General features: G+C 33.5%; 1 protein-coding gene across 2 annotated transcripts in view; it reads left to right on the top strand.

The window, feature by feature from the left end:
• Positions 1-17,802, top strand: part of LOC106066507 (epidermal growth factor receptor-like) — a 201,011-nt gene extending 183,209 nt beyond the window's left edge. For both annotated transcript variants that reach the window (XM_013225564.2, XM_013225565.2), the window contains exons 16-27: positions 196-329; positions 539-701; positions 893-1,006; positions 1,841-2,125; positions 2,520-2,675; positions 3,286-3,361; positions 3,799-3,945; positions 4,165-4,262; positions 9,342-9,515; positions 10,210-10,417; positions 11,118-11,306; positions 11,782-17,802. In XM_013225564.2, the coding sequence (XP_013081018.1) occupies positions 196-329; positions 539-701; positions 893-1,006; positions 1,841-2,125; positions 2,520-2,675; positions 3,286-3,361; positions 3,799-3,945; positions 4,165-4,262; positions 9,342-9,515; positions 10,210-10,417; positions 11,118-11,306; positions 11,782-12,161 (2,124 nt within the window). In that variant the 3' untranslated portion in view covers positions 12,162-17,802. The remainder of the gene's footprint in view (positions 1-195; positions 330-538; positions 702-892; positions 1,007-1,840; positions 2,126-2,519; positions 2,676-3,285; positions 3,362-3,798; positions 3,946-4,164; positions 4,263-9,341; positions 9,516-10,209; positions 10,418-11,117; positions 11,307-11,781) is intronic.
• The last annotated feature ends 569 nt before the right edge of the window (positions 17,803-18,371 follow it).

Consider the following 18,371-nt stretch of genomic DNA (forward strand, 5'->3'; position numbering starts at 1 on the left):
AAACAACAGTCCAGCATGCAAACCGCACAACCAAGCAGCCATCCATTTTAGGAATGAATGGTCTAAATTACAATTTCTATTTAAATAAGGCTTTCAATATGTATTTTGTTGTGTGTTTTTAGCTAAGATAATTTTGACATCAGATTAGTGTAATAATATTAATATTATTCTTTTTTTTTTAAATTTCATTTTCAGTTTAACTGTACAAAAGAATGCCCGCCTGAACTACCTTACAAGGTGAAGGATTCAGACATGGATGAGAACAACAGGATAGTATGTGCAGACACTTCACACCCTGAAGTCCAGCAACTGCTGGACAACTCTGCAGAGTCAGTACTTTTTTTTTTATTGTGAAATGGGGATGGAGGGGACTCACTAAATATATATATATAATCATTATTTTTTTTTACAATTAGGCCTATGTATTTTGTTTCTTTTTTTTTTTTTAATTAATGGTAAAGTTACCCACAAAAATGATTTAGATCTAAATTCAGGTACAAGGTATAAACCAAACAATATGTTTGCATTGGTTCTACAGGGAAGAAAAGAAATTGGCTATCATCCTGGGTTGCACTATACCTGGTTCACTGCTGTTGCTGGGCTTCATAATAGGGGTCAGCTATTTCTGCCACAAACGAGCACAGAACAATATGAAAGCTGCAGAGTTTACTGCTAAAATAACTGGGCATGAGGACATTGAGGTAGAGGAAGAAAACTAAATCATTTAATCTTTTAAGTGAACTCAAAACTTCTTATGTTTTTGAAGTGAGGTTCAAATCTCATTTTACATTAAAGGCAAATTTCATTTTTATCTTTAAGCCAATGGCGATTTTAAATTTAATTTTAAAATGAATAAAATTGACATACTAATAAAAAAGCATATTCATCGCAGCCACTGACACCTACAAATACCAAACCTGATTTGTCCAAAATGAGAATAATCAATGAAGAGGAACTCCGTAAAGGTGCCATCATTGGATCTGGTGCTTTTGGTACAGTTTACAAAGTAAGTAATAACATTCTAAATCAGTTTATTTTGTTTTATTTCACTACCATTACTCACAATTTTAGGCAAAAAGATATTATATTGTATTTTTGCTGGTATTGTCACTGGCATAGAGAAAAGTAGCTGGCAGCAGAGGACTTCTGAAAGAGACAGATGGAGAACTCTCATGAAAACCACTGGACACATATTTAGGGTAAAGAAAAAAGCTCTTGTAGGTGACAGTAGGTGTAGAAGACGTAATGGTAATGGCATACAACTGCTTTTTCTGCATCAGATATGGAAAATATGTGTGTCGCAACTGGGTTTGCCTAGCCCTGTGAAACTTTGTGCACTTAGCCTTCATCTTCAGACTCAAAGATATTGCATGATTACTGTCTCAGTTTTGTGACTTTGTTAGTATACAATGGTTACAAAGCAAATGTAAACTAAAGAAAGAAAAACTGTTGAAGTAAGGCTAAAATGTATTAGCTACTTATTTAGCCAAATTATGCATACACTATAGCATGATCCTACTGGAAAGTTACTGAGCAAACAATAAGGTTATCTCTTCTGCCTAGTTCATTTCATTCTGTTATTAACTTACTGAGCAAACAATAAGGTTCTCTCTTCTGCCTAGTTCATTTCATTCTGTTATTAACTTACTGAGCACACAATAAGGTTCTCTCTTCTGCCTAGTTCATTTCATTCTGTTATTAGCTTACTGAGCAAACAATAAGGTTCTCTCTTCTGCCTAGTTCATTTCATTGTGTTATTAGCTTACTGAGCAAACAATAAGGTTATCTCTTCTGCCTAGTTCATTTAGTTAATGCTTATGAAGCCCTCTGTATATTTCAGGGTATTTGGATTCCTCAAGGAGAAAATGTTAAAATTCCAGTGGCTATTAAAATCCTTCAAGAGGGTACGTCACCCAATCAATCCATCGAACTGCTGGAGGAGGCTCGTGTTATGTGTAGTGTTGAGCACATGTGCTGTGTTCGCATTTTAGCTGTGTGCCTGAATTACCAGATGATGCTGATTACCCAGCTGATGCCCCACGGAAACTTGTTGAACTATATTAGAACCAATGCTCAACATATTGGGTCCAAATCTCTTCTTACTTGGTGTACACAGATAGCCAGGGTAGGTACAAACATAATGATCTATACATTTCTGTAACATGTTTTATGCCTACTGTTTAATAGATAACATGCAATGATAATGTAGCAACACTCCCTGGACACATGTAGACAAAAAATATATTACACATTCCAATTAAAAATTAATTACAAAACATATCTATGTTTTTGAAACCATCTTTTTAGTCTGTTATTAAATTGGGTCCCTTTCTCTTTTAGGTGTCATAGCCATAAATGCAACAAATTTATAAATATTTAACCCATGGCAGGGATGTATTTTAGTAATCATGCTTAGAACTAATATTCTATTAATGAGCACAACTGACTAATCCATTGCCAAGAGTGCTATTTTATAGATTAACAGCTCAAGTTTATCTACATTTTCACTCTTTGACCAGGGGATGGCCTACTTAGAAGAAAGAGGGATTGTCCATAGAGATCTGGCAGCACGTAATGTGCTGGTTCAGACCCAACATCAGGTGAAGATTACTGACTTTGGTCTGGCTAAACTACTCAACAATGATAATGAAGTATATCAATCATCAGGAGGTCTGGTTAGTATGGATTTTTTTTTAGTCTCTTCTACTGCATCCTTGCCTAACTTATAAATACAATGCCATTGAAAGCAAATTTTTCCTTTTATGTGTGGTTGAGTGGTATAGAAACTGTTGGACTACCTTTTAAGGGGGCTTGAGTTAGAATCCTAATTTGATCTGAGTTCTGTGCTGAGTGCCTAAAGCCGCACAGAAACCTTCTCCCAGAAACCCCACCCACCCAATTAGTACAGAAAAGAGATTGGACTCTAGCACACTGAAAGATGTGCCATACAAAAGTAATAAAAAAATTTGCTGTATGATCAATTGTAGACATACAGTTACCAACTCTTTTCAAACTATGAACCATTCAACCTTGTGAAATTGATTGCAACAGGTTTGAATTGAGATGTCTTGGTTACATAAAGCTTAGACTTTAATCATTCAAAGCATGCATGCTAAAACTTCAGTAGGCTAACTTAAGTTTGTTTACCCTATAAAGTTTTCCTAAAAAAAGTTTACACAAGATTAATTTTGTTGAATATTTATGTTAATAAAAAAAAAATTAAAGTTCTGTCTATTTTTTTTTATTGTTGAGAAAAGAAATATATTTTTTTTTACATTTTTTCAGATGCCTATAAAGTGGCTTGCCCTGGAGTGTATTAACCATAGAATATTCACACATAAAAGTGATGTTTGGAGCTTTGGTAAGTGGAGAAAATAGTTCTGAATTTTTTTGTTTTTCAGATGCAGCGTTTTTTTCTTTCCATTGTTTAACAAAAACATTGTTTCATTCATAAAAGTGACGAAAGCTTCAAAGATTTATGGCCATGAAAATATTTGTAGTTAAGCCGTGGTGACTGAGTGGTCAAGCACTTGGCTTCTGAACCTTGGGTCCTGGGTTCGAATCTCTGTGAAGACTGGGATTTTGAATATCTGGATTTTTACGTCGCCCCTGAGTCATTGAGCTGGCCACTTGTCTCTTGCTTTCACTAGTTGCTATACATATTACTTCGATCACTATGTCAAATCCTATTAAGTCAAATCTTAATATTTTTCTTTCAACATCTACTTTGAAACATTGTAGTGAAAGTAGAACAAATTTCTCCTTTTTAAAGAGAAAAATGTGTTGTTGTTGTTTCAGGTGTAACTCTGTGGGAGCTCTTTACTCTTGGCAAAAAACCTTATGAAAGTGTCAGAACTAAAGATGTCCCACTACTGCTTGAGAAAGGGGAGAGGCTTCAACAGCCCTCTATGTGTACTATTGATGTCTATATGATCATGGTCAAATGTAAGTCACACTATAGTATTTTACAAGAAATCAAGAGGCTGACTAAATGTGGGTGCCAAATATGATCAAGTTTTATTAAACTTAAATATATTTAAAGTACATTATGTAATGGAGCTTAAAACTTAAAATTTATTGGTTTTTTTTTCAAAATGTGATTATTTTTTGCAGTAAGAGAATTAAATAATTAGAATTTAAAATATACATTATAATTTCTGCCAGGCTGGATGTTAGAAGCAGAATCAAGGCCAACATTTAAAGAACTTGTAGAAGAATTTGCCAAAATGTCCAGAGATCCTGGACGTTATTTAGTTATTGAGGTGAGCAAAAATATTTTTAAAATGTTCATATTATGGTTAATGTTTGTACACAATACATTTCACTTAATCCTTACAACCTAAAGACGATGCTTGCTTATATACATTAGGCTTAATTGTTTTGTTTTTTTAAACAAAATTTGACTTATAGCAAATTTCTGTTTACTAACCAGAGTTCCTTTTTAAAATTTAGTGACTTCCCCTTCCTAAGACAACTTTTGAAACCAATTGAACAGTGGCATTATACTTATTTTGTAATACATGTTCATTCTTTAATTTTCATTCTGTAATTTTCTCTACCTAATTGGATAGTATGTGTTTAAGATTGAATGACTGAAAAATGTAAAAGTCTTAGAGGGGGGAAAAGTAAAATTTAATGTACTTTGAAATGTATAGTGAGAAGCTTTCTAACTGTTAAGTCCATTGGCTGCCAATCACTCAGGCTGACCAGCACCATAGGTTTGCTGACTCCACGCTGGCTGAGGCGCAATTAAAATTATCTCCCCTGGATGTTACAGACTTTGCATTATGTCGAGGAGGCAAGGGCCTAGGAGGGCCAAGTCCAGCCGCTGGTTCCACAGAGGTGAAAACCAGGCTGTATGAGTGTTCTTTATTTGTGACACTATTGTCTTGTTAGACCATAGTTGTTTTCCAGTCAGTGCTTCTCAACCTTGAATTGTTGGCATCTCACATTTGATTTGCATGCCCCAAAGAAATGATGAGAGAGTATTGATCTAATACATTGAGAAGCACTTTTTAGAATTTTTTATATCATGTACTGTTTTATTTTTGAGTTTATTATTTCTGCTTTTTTTTTTTCAAAGCCAATAATGAAATCTTCAGGGGATTTTTTTATCTTCTATTTTTTTATTATTTGTTTATGCTGATAACTGACCTAATTCTATCTTTCTATTGTTGCTAATGTTTAAATGTTATAGTCCTGGGGGTTTTTGATAAAGAATAGAGCTTGCAAAATTGACACAGTTCTGAAGGGTACCTGATATATGTTGGGAAAGACTAAATGATTGGTTGTTGTGCTGGCCACATAATACTCTTGTAAATCCTAAATATAAATACATTAAAACTCTTTAAGCTCAGTTCTGAAGGAAATATACTTAATAATATACTCATTGTTCTCTTTTAAAATAGTTTAAAGCTACAGAAAAAAATAGAACATTTACTAATTGCTTCAACTTTTGACTCAAACTTTAAAAACAAAATAATTCTTCCAACTAGTTTGTTTTGTGGTTTTCCTGAACCTCATTTTTACTGCATGTTTTTTTTTTAGTAAGTTTTTTTTATTTCTTTTTAAACAATTTCATCCTGGTGTGTTCTATGATCTACATAATAGTTCTTGTCATTTGAAGAATTTAGTTATAACTTAATGCTGGTTATCTTAAAGGTGAAAAATAATTGACATTTTTATAATGAACATTAGATCTTTCCTAAGTTACCTTTAATTATGCTTTGGACATTTGTAACCCATTTGTTCAAAAATATCTAACTCTTCATTTTAAATGTTTTCATTTGAATGTTTTCCACGTAACCATTGGTTTTTATCTTTTTCTTCTACTTTTATCCCTGATGTGATTGGTGGTTTCTCGTTTGTCTCTCTTTTGTTTGTTTAGTATTTTCAAACTGTTTGAAGTCTAATCTAAAAGAATCAACTTTTTTTTCTTGAATAAATGATCTTAAAATTAAATGTTTGGCATTTAAATTCCTGCGCAATGTTTTTTTTTTTCTCTAAATTCTGACAAGTGTTTACCCTCTTTAAATGAATATAGATGTCACATAATGTGTCAAGGTTTTTATTGTACATTGATTTTAAATGCTTTGCTTCTCTACTAAGAAGTGTAAATAATTGAGGGGGTAATTATAAATGAAAATTAATTTAGCTTTTGTTGCTGGAGAAATTTGTGACTTTCTAAGTTCTGTTTTGGTTGGCTAGGTATAAATATGACAGACAATTTTGTTTATAGTCATTCCATTATTAGTTTGAAGTTGTTATTAAGTTAATTACGTGGATTTTGTTATGAAATTTCATTATATTATTCCCGCCAGAGGTGTCAATGTGGTACTGGCATTAGGTGATAAGTACAATACTGTATTTATAAACACTTGGTTTATTGACTCAACATCCAAGCCTTACCAATATATTACAATTGTTGAAAAAAAAAAAAATCCTCTTAGAGAATTGAGAAATTTAATTACCCAAATCGAGATCAAAGAATTAGTATACACACATCAAACCAATTTAGAATGCACAGTATAATGAAATTTCAAAACTAAATCCACAGTATTAATTAAATATTTGCTATTTGTGATACTTCTACTTACTACAACTTAATTGTCAAGATGACTACTAACAGGTAGACATTTTCTTTAAGTATAAGCCAGTGATGCCCAAACTACGGCCCACGGGCCGGACGCGCTTCTATCCGGCCCGCCAAAACATTGGAACAAAATGTAAAAAAAATGTTACAAAATTAGAATGTTGAAAAACTATTCTCACTCTTTCCTTGAAGAATTCCATCTTTATGTTTGGTATTCTAATATTTATAGTTAATACATTTTTTAATTCTAAGAACACAAGTGTTTGGTTTTTTTCAATGACGATAAGACTTGACAGCTATTTTTAATTTTTGGAATATCCCGCTTCTGCCTTGATCTAGCCGTGTCATTGAAATCTGGTGTGTGAAACAGAGAACATCATTAATGCACAATTTTGGGTCGTTTTCTTTTGATATCAAAGCGATTGGTACCGCATTGTTTAATGTTTGTGATTTAATGAAATGGGAGAGCCTAAGAAACGAAAAGTGGACTCTGAATGTAGAAACTTTCAAGAAAAGTGAACAGATCTTTACTTTTTTGTGGAATATGATAGTAAGCCAACATGTTTGATTTGTAAAGAAAGTGTGGCTGTTTTTAAAGAACATAACATTAAAAGGCATTATGAAACCAAACACATAAACGCATATGGTGTGGCATTCTTGTTTTGAGCCGCGAAGACAAGATTGCCAAGTTACGACTAGAGATTGGGGGATGGACGAGAATATTTAACAAAAAGAGACAAGAAATAAGTCGGCGATAAGGGGCAGCTACTGAGTTGCTCACATCTTAAGTAGAGCAATGAAACCTTTTTCCGATGACGAATGTTTAAAAAAGTGCTTGTTAGCAGTGATGGAAGAAATGTGTCCTGAAAAGAAGAATGCAGTAGAAGCTGTCAACATTTCTCGTATGACAATTACAAGGCGAGTTTAAAATATGGATAAAAATCTCCATTCACAATTAAAAGACAGAGCAGCAGAATTCGAAATGTTTTCTATTGCCGCTGACGAGTCCACTGACATTACTGATACCGCACATTTCTTGATATTTATTTGCAATACAAACAGCAATTTTTTATATAACAGAGGAGTTAGCAGCTATGAGGAGCATGAATGGGACTACAACTGGAGAAGACCTGTTCAAAGAAGTGTCAACCATCATAGAGGACCTTGCTCTTCCTTAGAATAAATTAGTTGGAGTGACTACTGATGGCGCTAGAAATATGGTTGGATGTCACAGCGGACTGACAGTAAGAGTTATTTAAAAAGTGGTTGAGTCAAATGGAACTGAACCCCTGCAGCTTCACTGCATCATTCACCAACAAAATCTCTGTGGAAAGGTTTTGAATCTGGACCATGTGATGATGATTGTGTCTAACACTGTACATTTCATCCAATCACAGAACGTTGAATCACAGAACTTTCAAAGATTTTCTGACAGAAATAGAGTCTAAATATGAAGACTTTCTATTTCACAGTGAAGTGATGGGCTGGTTAAGCCAAGGAAAGGTGTTAAAACGTTTTGTTTTTTTTACTTCAGACACGAAATTGAAATATATATGACGGAAAAATAAAAAAAAATTGTCACAACTGAACGACCCCTCATGGTTCTGGGATTTGGCTATTTTATGCGACATCACATCACATCTAAATGAACTCAACACCAAACTACAAGGGAAAGACAAATTGATTTCACATGAGTATGCAGACATAAGCGCTTTCCAAACAAAATTGCAACTCTTCATCAACAGGCGGAAAGGGTGCCTCTTAACCACTCTCCAACCTGTATCACTCTACAAAATGATAAGCAGCTAAATATGTCTCTCCCAAAAGAAAGAATGATCCTACTTCTGAGGATCTAGATGAATAATTTCAGTGAAAGATGTGAAGATTGTCATAATTTAAAAAATGAAATCCGTCTTTTTGAAAATCCGATTGCTGCCGATGTGTCAAGTGCTCCGACATATCTGCAACTGGAACTGATTGACTTACAAAGCCAGACATCCCTGCTTGACAAATTTCAAGTGATGCAGACCATTGACTTCTACTCCATGTTACCCGCAGAAGCATTTCCAAATCTTCGAAAACAAGCGCTAAGGATGATCACAATGTTTTCAAGCACTTATTTGTGTGAACAAACTTTCTCAATGATGAAACGGGTGAAAACCATGTGACGTAATCGCCTCACGGATGAACATCTAGATTCAGTGCTCCGACTTGGTGTTTCATCTATGCAGCCAGATATTCAGAAGATGGTTTTGGATAAACTCCATGCATCACATTAATTTATGTAAGTAGTTCCACAAATAAAACTATTTAAAGAAGCTTATTGTATTTTTATTTCTTTTTGGAGATATGGCCCGCGACACGAAAGCAAAAAATTAAAATGGCCCGCAGACCAAATAAGGTTGGGCATCACTGGTATAAGCTATCTACTAACAGGTTGACATTTTCTTTAAGTATAGGCTATTGTAACATCTTCTGCTAAATAATGTAAATCTCATGCCAAAAAATAAACTGATACCAATTGATGTTTTATGCACTCAAAAAATCAATGTCTGAGGTTCTTCAAGACTCATCTCAATATTGCAAGGTATCTTTTAGATCTCACCTACAATGATTTAGACTCATCACATTCATACAATGTCTTCAGTGAATTTTTTATGTCTACATTGTGTCTTCATTGATTGTTTGATGTCCACATTGTGTCTTCAGTGATTGTGTCAACTGTCTATATTTCAATTTGTCTTTACAGGGAGATGAGTTGATGCGACTCCCCAGTGTTTCCTATGACAAGAATGATCTGGTCACTGGAATGACAGAAGATGCTGAAAATGTTGTGGAAGCAGAAGAATACTTACAGCCCATAGACCCTCGTCGCCTACATCGTCCAATATCTTTGGCTAGACAGCATAGTAATATGTCCAGTGTAAGTTTAGTATTTTAAAAAACTCTAATCTTTCACTGCAAAAATTCTTATGTTAACTTTTTTTTTCTAAAATTTGCATAAAACATACATGGAATCACTTAGTGGCCATCCATGTTCTGAAAGCTATCTGGGTAGCCAAGAAAGTGACATTGTTTAGGTACACTTTATTTTACCCTTGACAGAATTACCCAGTTTTTTTTAAAGCTTATCATGACTTTAATCCTTTTTTCTCGCAATGCAGTAAATGGCATCAACAGTTCTACACCACTGGAGTCTGGGCAATGCTCTACACTTGGTTCTAGGTCTATCCTTTGTCTTTGCTTCTTGTTCTACTGATCTCCATGTTTGCTTTGATCTCCTAGCCTTTCTTTTCCCTTGTGGGTTCCAGTCCAGAGCCTTTATTGCAATAGTTTCTGTTGCATCTATCTTAGTATTAAATTTAATTTTTTTTTTCAACTATATTCACTTTAGAAAAAGTCCTTGATTTGTCCCTATTAACAGAAAAATATCAATATAGTTTTTTTTTCAAGTGATCCCTGAATCTAGATTTTATCTTAGTGTTGTTGAATTGTTTGATATCACTATTTTTATGCAATGTCAAATACACGAATAACAAAAACAACTTTCTCTATTTTATTTACTAAATCATTATCATGACTCCAATAAGAAAATATTTTAAATCTCTATTTTTTAGGCATCTCATCATTTTACTGTCGAACCTACCAGTCCAGGTGCTAAATCTCTTAAATCCCACTGGGATAATCAGAAAATTAGAGAGAAGAAATATGGCCATCTCAATGCCGCAGCAAAGGCAAAGCAGGAGAGAGAATTACCTCATTTTAGGGGGGACAGTGTAAACTCTAGATACAGTTCAGATCCCATCAGATATCTAAAAGACAAAGGTAATAAACAGTTTCAATCATTTGTTTTAACAAGATACAACTCTTTTACTGTAGAGAGATCTCATTTTGAATATCAAAACTATTCACATTTCAAATTTGGTAACAAGATGATAACTTGTAAAAGCATTTTATTAATATTTTTTTGGGGTCATCAATTAACACAATCTTTTTTTTTTTTTTTTTTTTGAAGAGCTAATTGTTAACATCTATTGCAATTTATGTTGTAGCTTAAGTCACAAAATTGGAGAATTCAATTATTCATTCTAATTAGACTTTACATTTCAAATAGGCCTACTCTCCTTCATGCATATAAAGCAAAGTTTATGTGTGGAGGTGTGTTGGCTGAGTGGTAACGTACTTAGCTTCCAAACCAAGGGTCCCAGGGGTCGAACCCTTGACCCTTGTGAGTACTGGGATTTTTACTTTCGGTATCTTCAGGTCACCTCTGAGTCCACTCAGCTCAAATGGGTACCTGACACTAGTTGGGGAAAAGTAAAGGCGGTTGGTCATTGTGCTGGCCACAGGACATCGTCATTAACCAAAACAGATGACTTTTATATCATCTGCTCCTTAGATCACTAGGTCTGAAAGGGAACTTTTTTTTTTAAGTTTGTGTGCAGCTAATATGTTTTGATCTATCATCATAAGTTTATATAGTATATATTATAGTTTATTAAACGTGCTAACTCACTTACTACAGAGGAAGTAGACTTGGCATTGGATGATGGATTCCCTGAATACACTGGCTACACAAACAGTGAAGAGTACAGCCCACAGATCATGAGTCCCAAGTTGCCCCAGTCGGTACTGCTACCTGTGGACAAAGATGACTATCTACAGCCTGGAGCTGCTGCTCAGTCATTGGCCTATCTTGACCTAGATGGCAAAGGTAGCTCTTTACATTACTTGTTATTTGAAATATGTATTCTCTTCTTGAAGAAATAATGTTGATCTGTCTAATTTACCTAGTATTTTTGCATGCTGCCATGAGAAATTGTTTATAGAAGCTTAACATTTCATATTTAAAACCTAAATTTATTAAAAATTAAGATTGCATTCCAAGTTCAAAATGTGGGATGCTTGGTCAAGAGGCTAAGTACACTTGAACTTAGCTTAGTTTGGCTACCTATAAAGGGGGCTCGAGGTTAGACACCTGACTCAAGCAGAGTTGTGTTTACTGAGCAGCTTAAGGCAGCATAGAAAAACATCTCCCAGATACCCCCTCCCCCTAAGGGTCCAGAAATGACATTTAACCCCAGCACTCTGAACATGCTATAAGCATGAAAGTAGCGTTATATAAAAGCTATAATTTATTTATTTATTTATCTAACTGTGAATTATTGAATTCTTTTTTCATGAATTAGGTTATTATCAAAATGAGAAAGATGTTTCGTCGGATGATCCTTTTGATGAGGCTGACCCAATGCTGAATGAAACTTCTGATCAAAATGGTGGGAAGCACCTGTACTTCAACTACCAGCCTAAACAGGTACAAGCTGCTGAAAATGCTGTGGCCAACCCAGTCTACTTTGACAACAGTAAGAATGTCTGGGAGCCAAAGTGGCCCAGAAATAATGGCTACCAGGCAGTGCCCACTGTCTCCATGTCTCCTGTGCACAACAAGGCAGAATCTTCTCAATATTACAAACCCATGAATGGTGGGATATCTAGTTCAGTGACATTGGACGATGGAGAGGTGAAAACGATGGGTGTCCGGTTAAAGTCCGGGGAGTCCAAAGTATAAAACACACTGCCTGTAGAGCATGATTAAACAAAACAAAAAACTCTTTTAAGAAATGTGACACAGAGTAGCATCAAGCTGCTCCCTTAGGGCAATAGGAATATGTTATTAAAACTCTTCTGTAGAGCTGCATGGACTGTACAAATCATGATATTCATAGAACAAAATGTCCACACTGTATTCTTCACTGTAAATAAATCATCCATCGGACATCCGCAGGAGCACTATGCGAGTCACATGACTCACTATTATGTGAATTCCAGTGGCTTGAATGGAAACCAACAAAAGAAAGGAATAAGTCAACATCAAGTCCAACTTTCAAAGATCTGATTCTCATCCAAAATGCTAGAACAGTTTTTGCTGTTCAATGCACCATACAAGTGCAATCAAGAGATGTAACAAATGTATTGTTGCTTAACCAGCACAGAACTTGAGTGGGGAATCACTCTCTACACTTGAAAAGGGATTCTAACACTGTGGGGACACATTTTGTTCATAATAAAACTTTTTGATAGAGACACGATGTAGATTGTGATAAAGAAGAGACATAATTGTGTTTGTTGTTTGACTCTATGTGTTTTGTAAGATTGTACAATACACAGAGGACATGTTTTGAAGTTTCATGAACAAACAGTTGGATAAGGAAATGAAATATTTCATAATTTATTGTCACGAACTTTTTTTTTTCTCTCAACATTCAAAGTACATGTTTACAGAGTCCAAAAGTAATAGGGACAAATCAGAGTGTCAGTGCATAAGTCCTTTATTACTAGATGAGATTGGTTGTAATAATGCTCTTGTGTTTGATTTATAACAATATCCCCATCTCCAGGGCTTGCTCATGTATCATTCACTCACAAGGAGTTTCACTGTTGCTCCCTACAACCAAGATATTTCTTTGAATCTAAATTTTTCCTCCCGGAAGTAGCATGTCCTTCCAAAACCACCATTTGCTAAAAACTGCACTCCATTTTAGACAAGGCTAAAGCAGCTATCATCTGTGTGATATACCAGTTCTACAGCATGTCTATCCATTATGTAAATAGAGGAACATTTTGTTTAATTTTGTAATTATGTTCATATGCTTGCAAGCTCTAGTTAACTCTTTGGTTATGTTCTATATTTGAAAAAAAGAACAAACTGCAGCATTTTACACTTTTTTATTTTAATTTAGCTTTTCACATCATGTATACATCATTAGATATTCATAATAGGGTCCTGCAATAGTTTTTTTATCTCAACAAAAGATGTTGAGGAAATAGCCATGAGCCCTTTAAATTATTTTGTTGGTCATCCTATACAAATCAAACAGAACTGAATAATTTAGAACACTGGAGCCATAGGGGTTAGTTATGTTGAACTTGTATAACTTACACAGTTCAAGACATTTTTTTTTCTGGTGTAGAATGTTTCGCATATTCAAAGCCGCTTTGTGCCAACTTGATGTTCTATCTTAAAGAATTATCCTTTTATGAAACTTGTGATGACTTAAAGATTGATTTTAAATCTATTCTTGTTTTCCTATTGCTTTCTGTCAAGAGTTGCTGTTATTCTACCATGAGGATATTAATCATTTTATCTTTTCAAGAATTTAATAATTGACTGCAAAAAAAACAAAACATTCTCATTTTTGATCTATGTTCATCTCCCTGTAGTCCAAGTTATTTCAAACATCTTCTGTGTTGAAGGGTAGCAATGTAAATGTGTAGAACTCTTCATTTTAATGGCATATATTGCTTTCATTGAGTTTCATTTGGAAATCTGTTTTAATTTATAAAATAACTTTGTATCATTTCATATCAAAGCTAATGTTGTCAGTTATTGCTTTTTCAGTACAATGTCATAGTTAACTATACCTTGTATTGGGCTTTTGTAGCTGTCTCATTAGGGCACCTTGTGAATTAGTTACATTTTTAGTACAACCCATCCCTGGTTCTCTAGGCTGCTGTGTACAGCTTAAATTTTCAGCATGAGTGCCATGAACAACACAAAATTTTGGAAGTTTGAGCTAGGCTAGTGTTATATGACCATGTTTTCAAAATGTAAAATTGTAGTCTTTGTAGTTCTATAAAATTTTCATTATATATTAACTGTATTGAAACTTACAAAGGATAGGCTTAGACATCTTTTCTTATGTTAAAAATTTATATTGTATACCGGTACACAAACTTTATATTCTAACAAATGTTTTCAAAGAAAATATTTACAAAAAGTTCTATTTATTTGTAAATATCTTACTATTTACTTGGGTCTGGTAGTAAAGAATATAAAGTCAGACTCCATTTGACTGAAGGAAAGCTTCAGAAAACATTTTAATAAAAAAAAAATAATTGTGAAATGATTATATTTTTAGTTTCCAGATGTTTGCATCACATCTTGAAAATATTGAATAAAATATAAAGTATTTTTCATTCTAATTCCTGTCATTTTACATGACTTTAACAAATTCTAATAGCTACTATCTTTCAAGTATCAAAAGTTTGTCAAAATTGATCTAGTGAATAAAATAGACATGAATTGAAGTTTTATAGATGAAGTTTGCAAGGATATTGATAATCTTTGTATATCCAAGCTAATATATTGTATCTTTTTTGTTCACTAGGATCACAGAATATTCTTTCTATTTAATTCTAGGTCTAATGTTCTATTTCAATTCCATTCAAATAATTAGAATGTCATTCTTCAATATTTTGAACTTCAGAAAATTGTAGACTCTATTAGGCGCTAAAAATGTACAACTATGGTTCTCATTGCAGATTTATATGCAAACATTATTTATATATTTTGTATGTTATCAAAAAAAATGCAAGCATTGAAGTGCTAGATCGCTAATCAATCAGTATTTTTGTTAAGTGTGTGTTTTTATGTGCGGATGATTTGTCAGTGCAGTATGAAACTGTCGCTGCATTATAGTAGTGAGGGAAAGGTGTATGTGTGTCTTGAGTAGAGAAATTGTAATATGGACTGGCCTCAGAGCTGTGTATTTGTGTTGGGTTCTGTATATACTTGTCGAATGCACGTGCATATGATTTTGAATATGGGTTAAATCATTGGCATTTATCTGACATCGTCATACACACTGACTTCTTTCTCTCACTTGATGTTGAGCATAGGGAAATGATTTGTTGGAGCTGAGAAGTAATAGATTATTGGCTCCCTCCGACTGAGTACAGACTGAACTTGTACTTAACCATCCAATAGAACTATTATTTATTACACACCTATATTTTATATTATATATCTATTCATATATATTCATGCATGAAATCTCTGTAATAGCTATGTATTGATCTTAATGTACAGCACCACATCATTAGTGTTTCTGGATAGAGTTCAACTCACCCATTCATCATTTTTTTTTTACATCTCCCCCTTTTTTTGTGTGTGTTGTTGGCCAGCTTTAGCAATGCATATATAAACTAGAGACAAAGGTGCATTTTTTTTTTGAAATTGTTCCTTGTGTTTCTTGCTCTTAGTTTTTATTAAAAAATGCTTCATTCTTATTTTCTTAGAAAAGTTAGGAATTTGTTTTTAATTGTAGAATGGAATATTGTGTTGTAATGTTCAATCATTGGTATATATTTTTTTAATTGTTATAATTATCTATGAACAGTATTAATTTGTATAAATTTTTAAAATCTCTTACACCATGTTAAAGATAAGCTCAAAAAGCTAGTCCAAAATAACCTTTGAAAACTACAAATCTAATAGGATTATTTAGATAGCTCTCTAGGATTTGTATTAACACTAACCTAACCAATCATTCAAAACTTGTATTTTCTAAGTTTTTTAAAGGTTGACAAAAATTGAAGAAAATAGATTCTAGGACAAATTACATTATTTCCAGCACAATGTGTCTTTAGTCAGGTTTTATTTTGCTTTATTAAATAGTACTTAGGTAAAGGTAATCCTTGACTTTAAGGCTGATTATATCACTATGTGTGCAATTATGTTTATTAAATGCTTAGCACAAACTCCCCATCCATTCCCCTTTTCCTTTAGCGCCTGTTTGTAAATCACAAGATGCTCTAAACTTACTCTGAATTTTTTTAATCAATTAATCCTGTAGGCCTACAAACTCCACCATAGACTTACTAGTCTTTTAGTTTCAGTAATGTGTTTACATGGAAGACTCACATACTTAAGTTAGAAAAATGTTTCTTTTTATTTATTTCTATTTTCCCTACTACTTGACTTAACCCACACCCAGACACTAGAAGGGAAATGGAGTTGTATTTAGGCTAAGTAACTGACTTTAGCATCAGTAGTCTGAGTGGAACTTTCTTTTGCTTCTTTCTTTCTTTCTAAAAGATTAGTCTTACATGCTCCCTTGTCTACCTCCATCCAGACATTGAGAGAATTTCATTTATTGATGAACAACTCTGTCCTAGTTCTACACCTTGATTTGCTCAAGATTGCTTGTGTCAAGAGCACACACATTGGATTCAGTTTAAAACTGTTGGATAACAAAGAACTATGTGACAGTCTACATCTCAAAATGTGTTCTGTATCAAAATAGAAAGTGAAAGTAATTAATTTCTCGAATGAAGGAAACTTGTTAATTTATAACATAGGCAATGGCCTTCAGGTCTAAGTCTGGGTATTACTGATGTACTGGATTGGATTTAGATCTATGTCAGACATGGAGTATGTTCCCTTCACATTTAGCCACAAAAGTAAAAGTAGAGTCTGAAAATGGGTTTAGCCATTCAGCTTACTTTTCATATCAAATATAAAATATTTTGAAAACGGGTTTTCCGGATTTTTTAAAACATTTTGTTTTTTAATAGATATACAATTAAGTACTATTTGTCTATTTTTAGGGCCCTTCGGTTGTGCGAGGCACATTAAACATATACTATGGTACATACATACGCCTTACTTTCTGCTTTATATTATAGATTAATATTTGTTGACTTCATTTAGTATATGATGACTTCCTGGTGACATCATGATGGTTCTGGACTTGAACTCTGCCAACCCCAGGAAGTTTAGGCTAGGATGGAATAATCTTAAATTCTTTCTGATGGAACATCAAAAGACATTAAACCAAACAAAGTGAAGCCATTTTATTTGTGCCTGCATTGTAAATCTGTTTCATAAGTCATCTGACAAGCAATATTTAATAGAGGCAGTAAAACAATTCTGTCATCACCTTATAACTTGGGTTTCATCACATTATGTGGTTATGTTTTTTTTTTGTTTGTTCTCATATAGTTAATTTTTTTAATTTTATATACTATAATAAAAGTTACTACTGCTAGAATGTGTCTTATATAATTTGTATAAGTTGATTCCATTAATATAAAATTTTAGTTCAATAATTCAAAAATATTGAAACCCTTTTTTTTAAAGCAAATGTGTACTTTCTATTGAGTGGTGCAGTGCACAAAAGTAATTGTGCAGTGCACTCCGGTAATGTTAGATTTCATTATTTTGTATGATTGTGAAGTTTGTACAATACATTTGTGTTCTACATTTACAGACACAGTTGATAAGAAAGCTACAATGATCAATTTTGTTTTTTTTGTTATAAATATGTAAAGTTCGGACTCATTCTTGTGTAGTGTAGTTCCCATATCAAATGAAGCTACACTTTATCATGTTGAACAGTATGTAATAAAAGTTATATTTGAAAAAAAAACTATTTTGTGTAGTCTAATCACTTTAATCTTGTCCTCAGTGTATGTTTAGAACTACAGGTAAACTGGAGAGCTGCTTTTTTTCCAGAATGGACATTAAAAGAATAGGAAGTGATTTTTTTCCCAAAGATAGGCTATCGAAGCTAACTCTACTTAATGTTGGAAGTGATTTTGTCCAGGCACTAGAAGTTAACTCTACTTAATGTTGGAAGTGATTTTGTCCAGGCACTAGAAGCTAACTCTACTTAATGTTGGAAGTGATTTTTTCCAAGCACTAGAAGCTAACTCTACTTAATGTTGGAAGTGATTTTGTCCAAGCACTAGAAGCTAACTCTACTTAATGTTGGAAGTGATTTTGTCCAAGCACTAGAAGCTAACTCTACTTAATGTTGGAAGTGATTTTTTCCAAGCACTAGAAGCTAACTCTACTTAATGTTGGAAGTGATTTTGTCCAGGCACTTGAAGCTAACTCTACTTAATGTTGGAAGTGATTTTGTCCAGGCACTAGAAGCTAACTCTACTTAATGTTGGAAGTGATTTTTTCCAAGCACTAGAAGCTAACTCTACTTAA

This window comes from Biomphalaria glabrata, chromosome 16 (assembly GCF_947242115.1).
Source record: "Biomphalaria glabrata chromosome 16, xgBioGlab47.1, whole genome shotgun sequence".
Lineage (NCBI taxonomy): Eukaryota > Metazoa > Mollusca > Gastropoda > Planorbidae > Biomphalaria > Biomphalaria glabrata.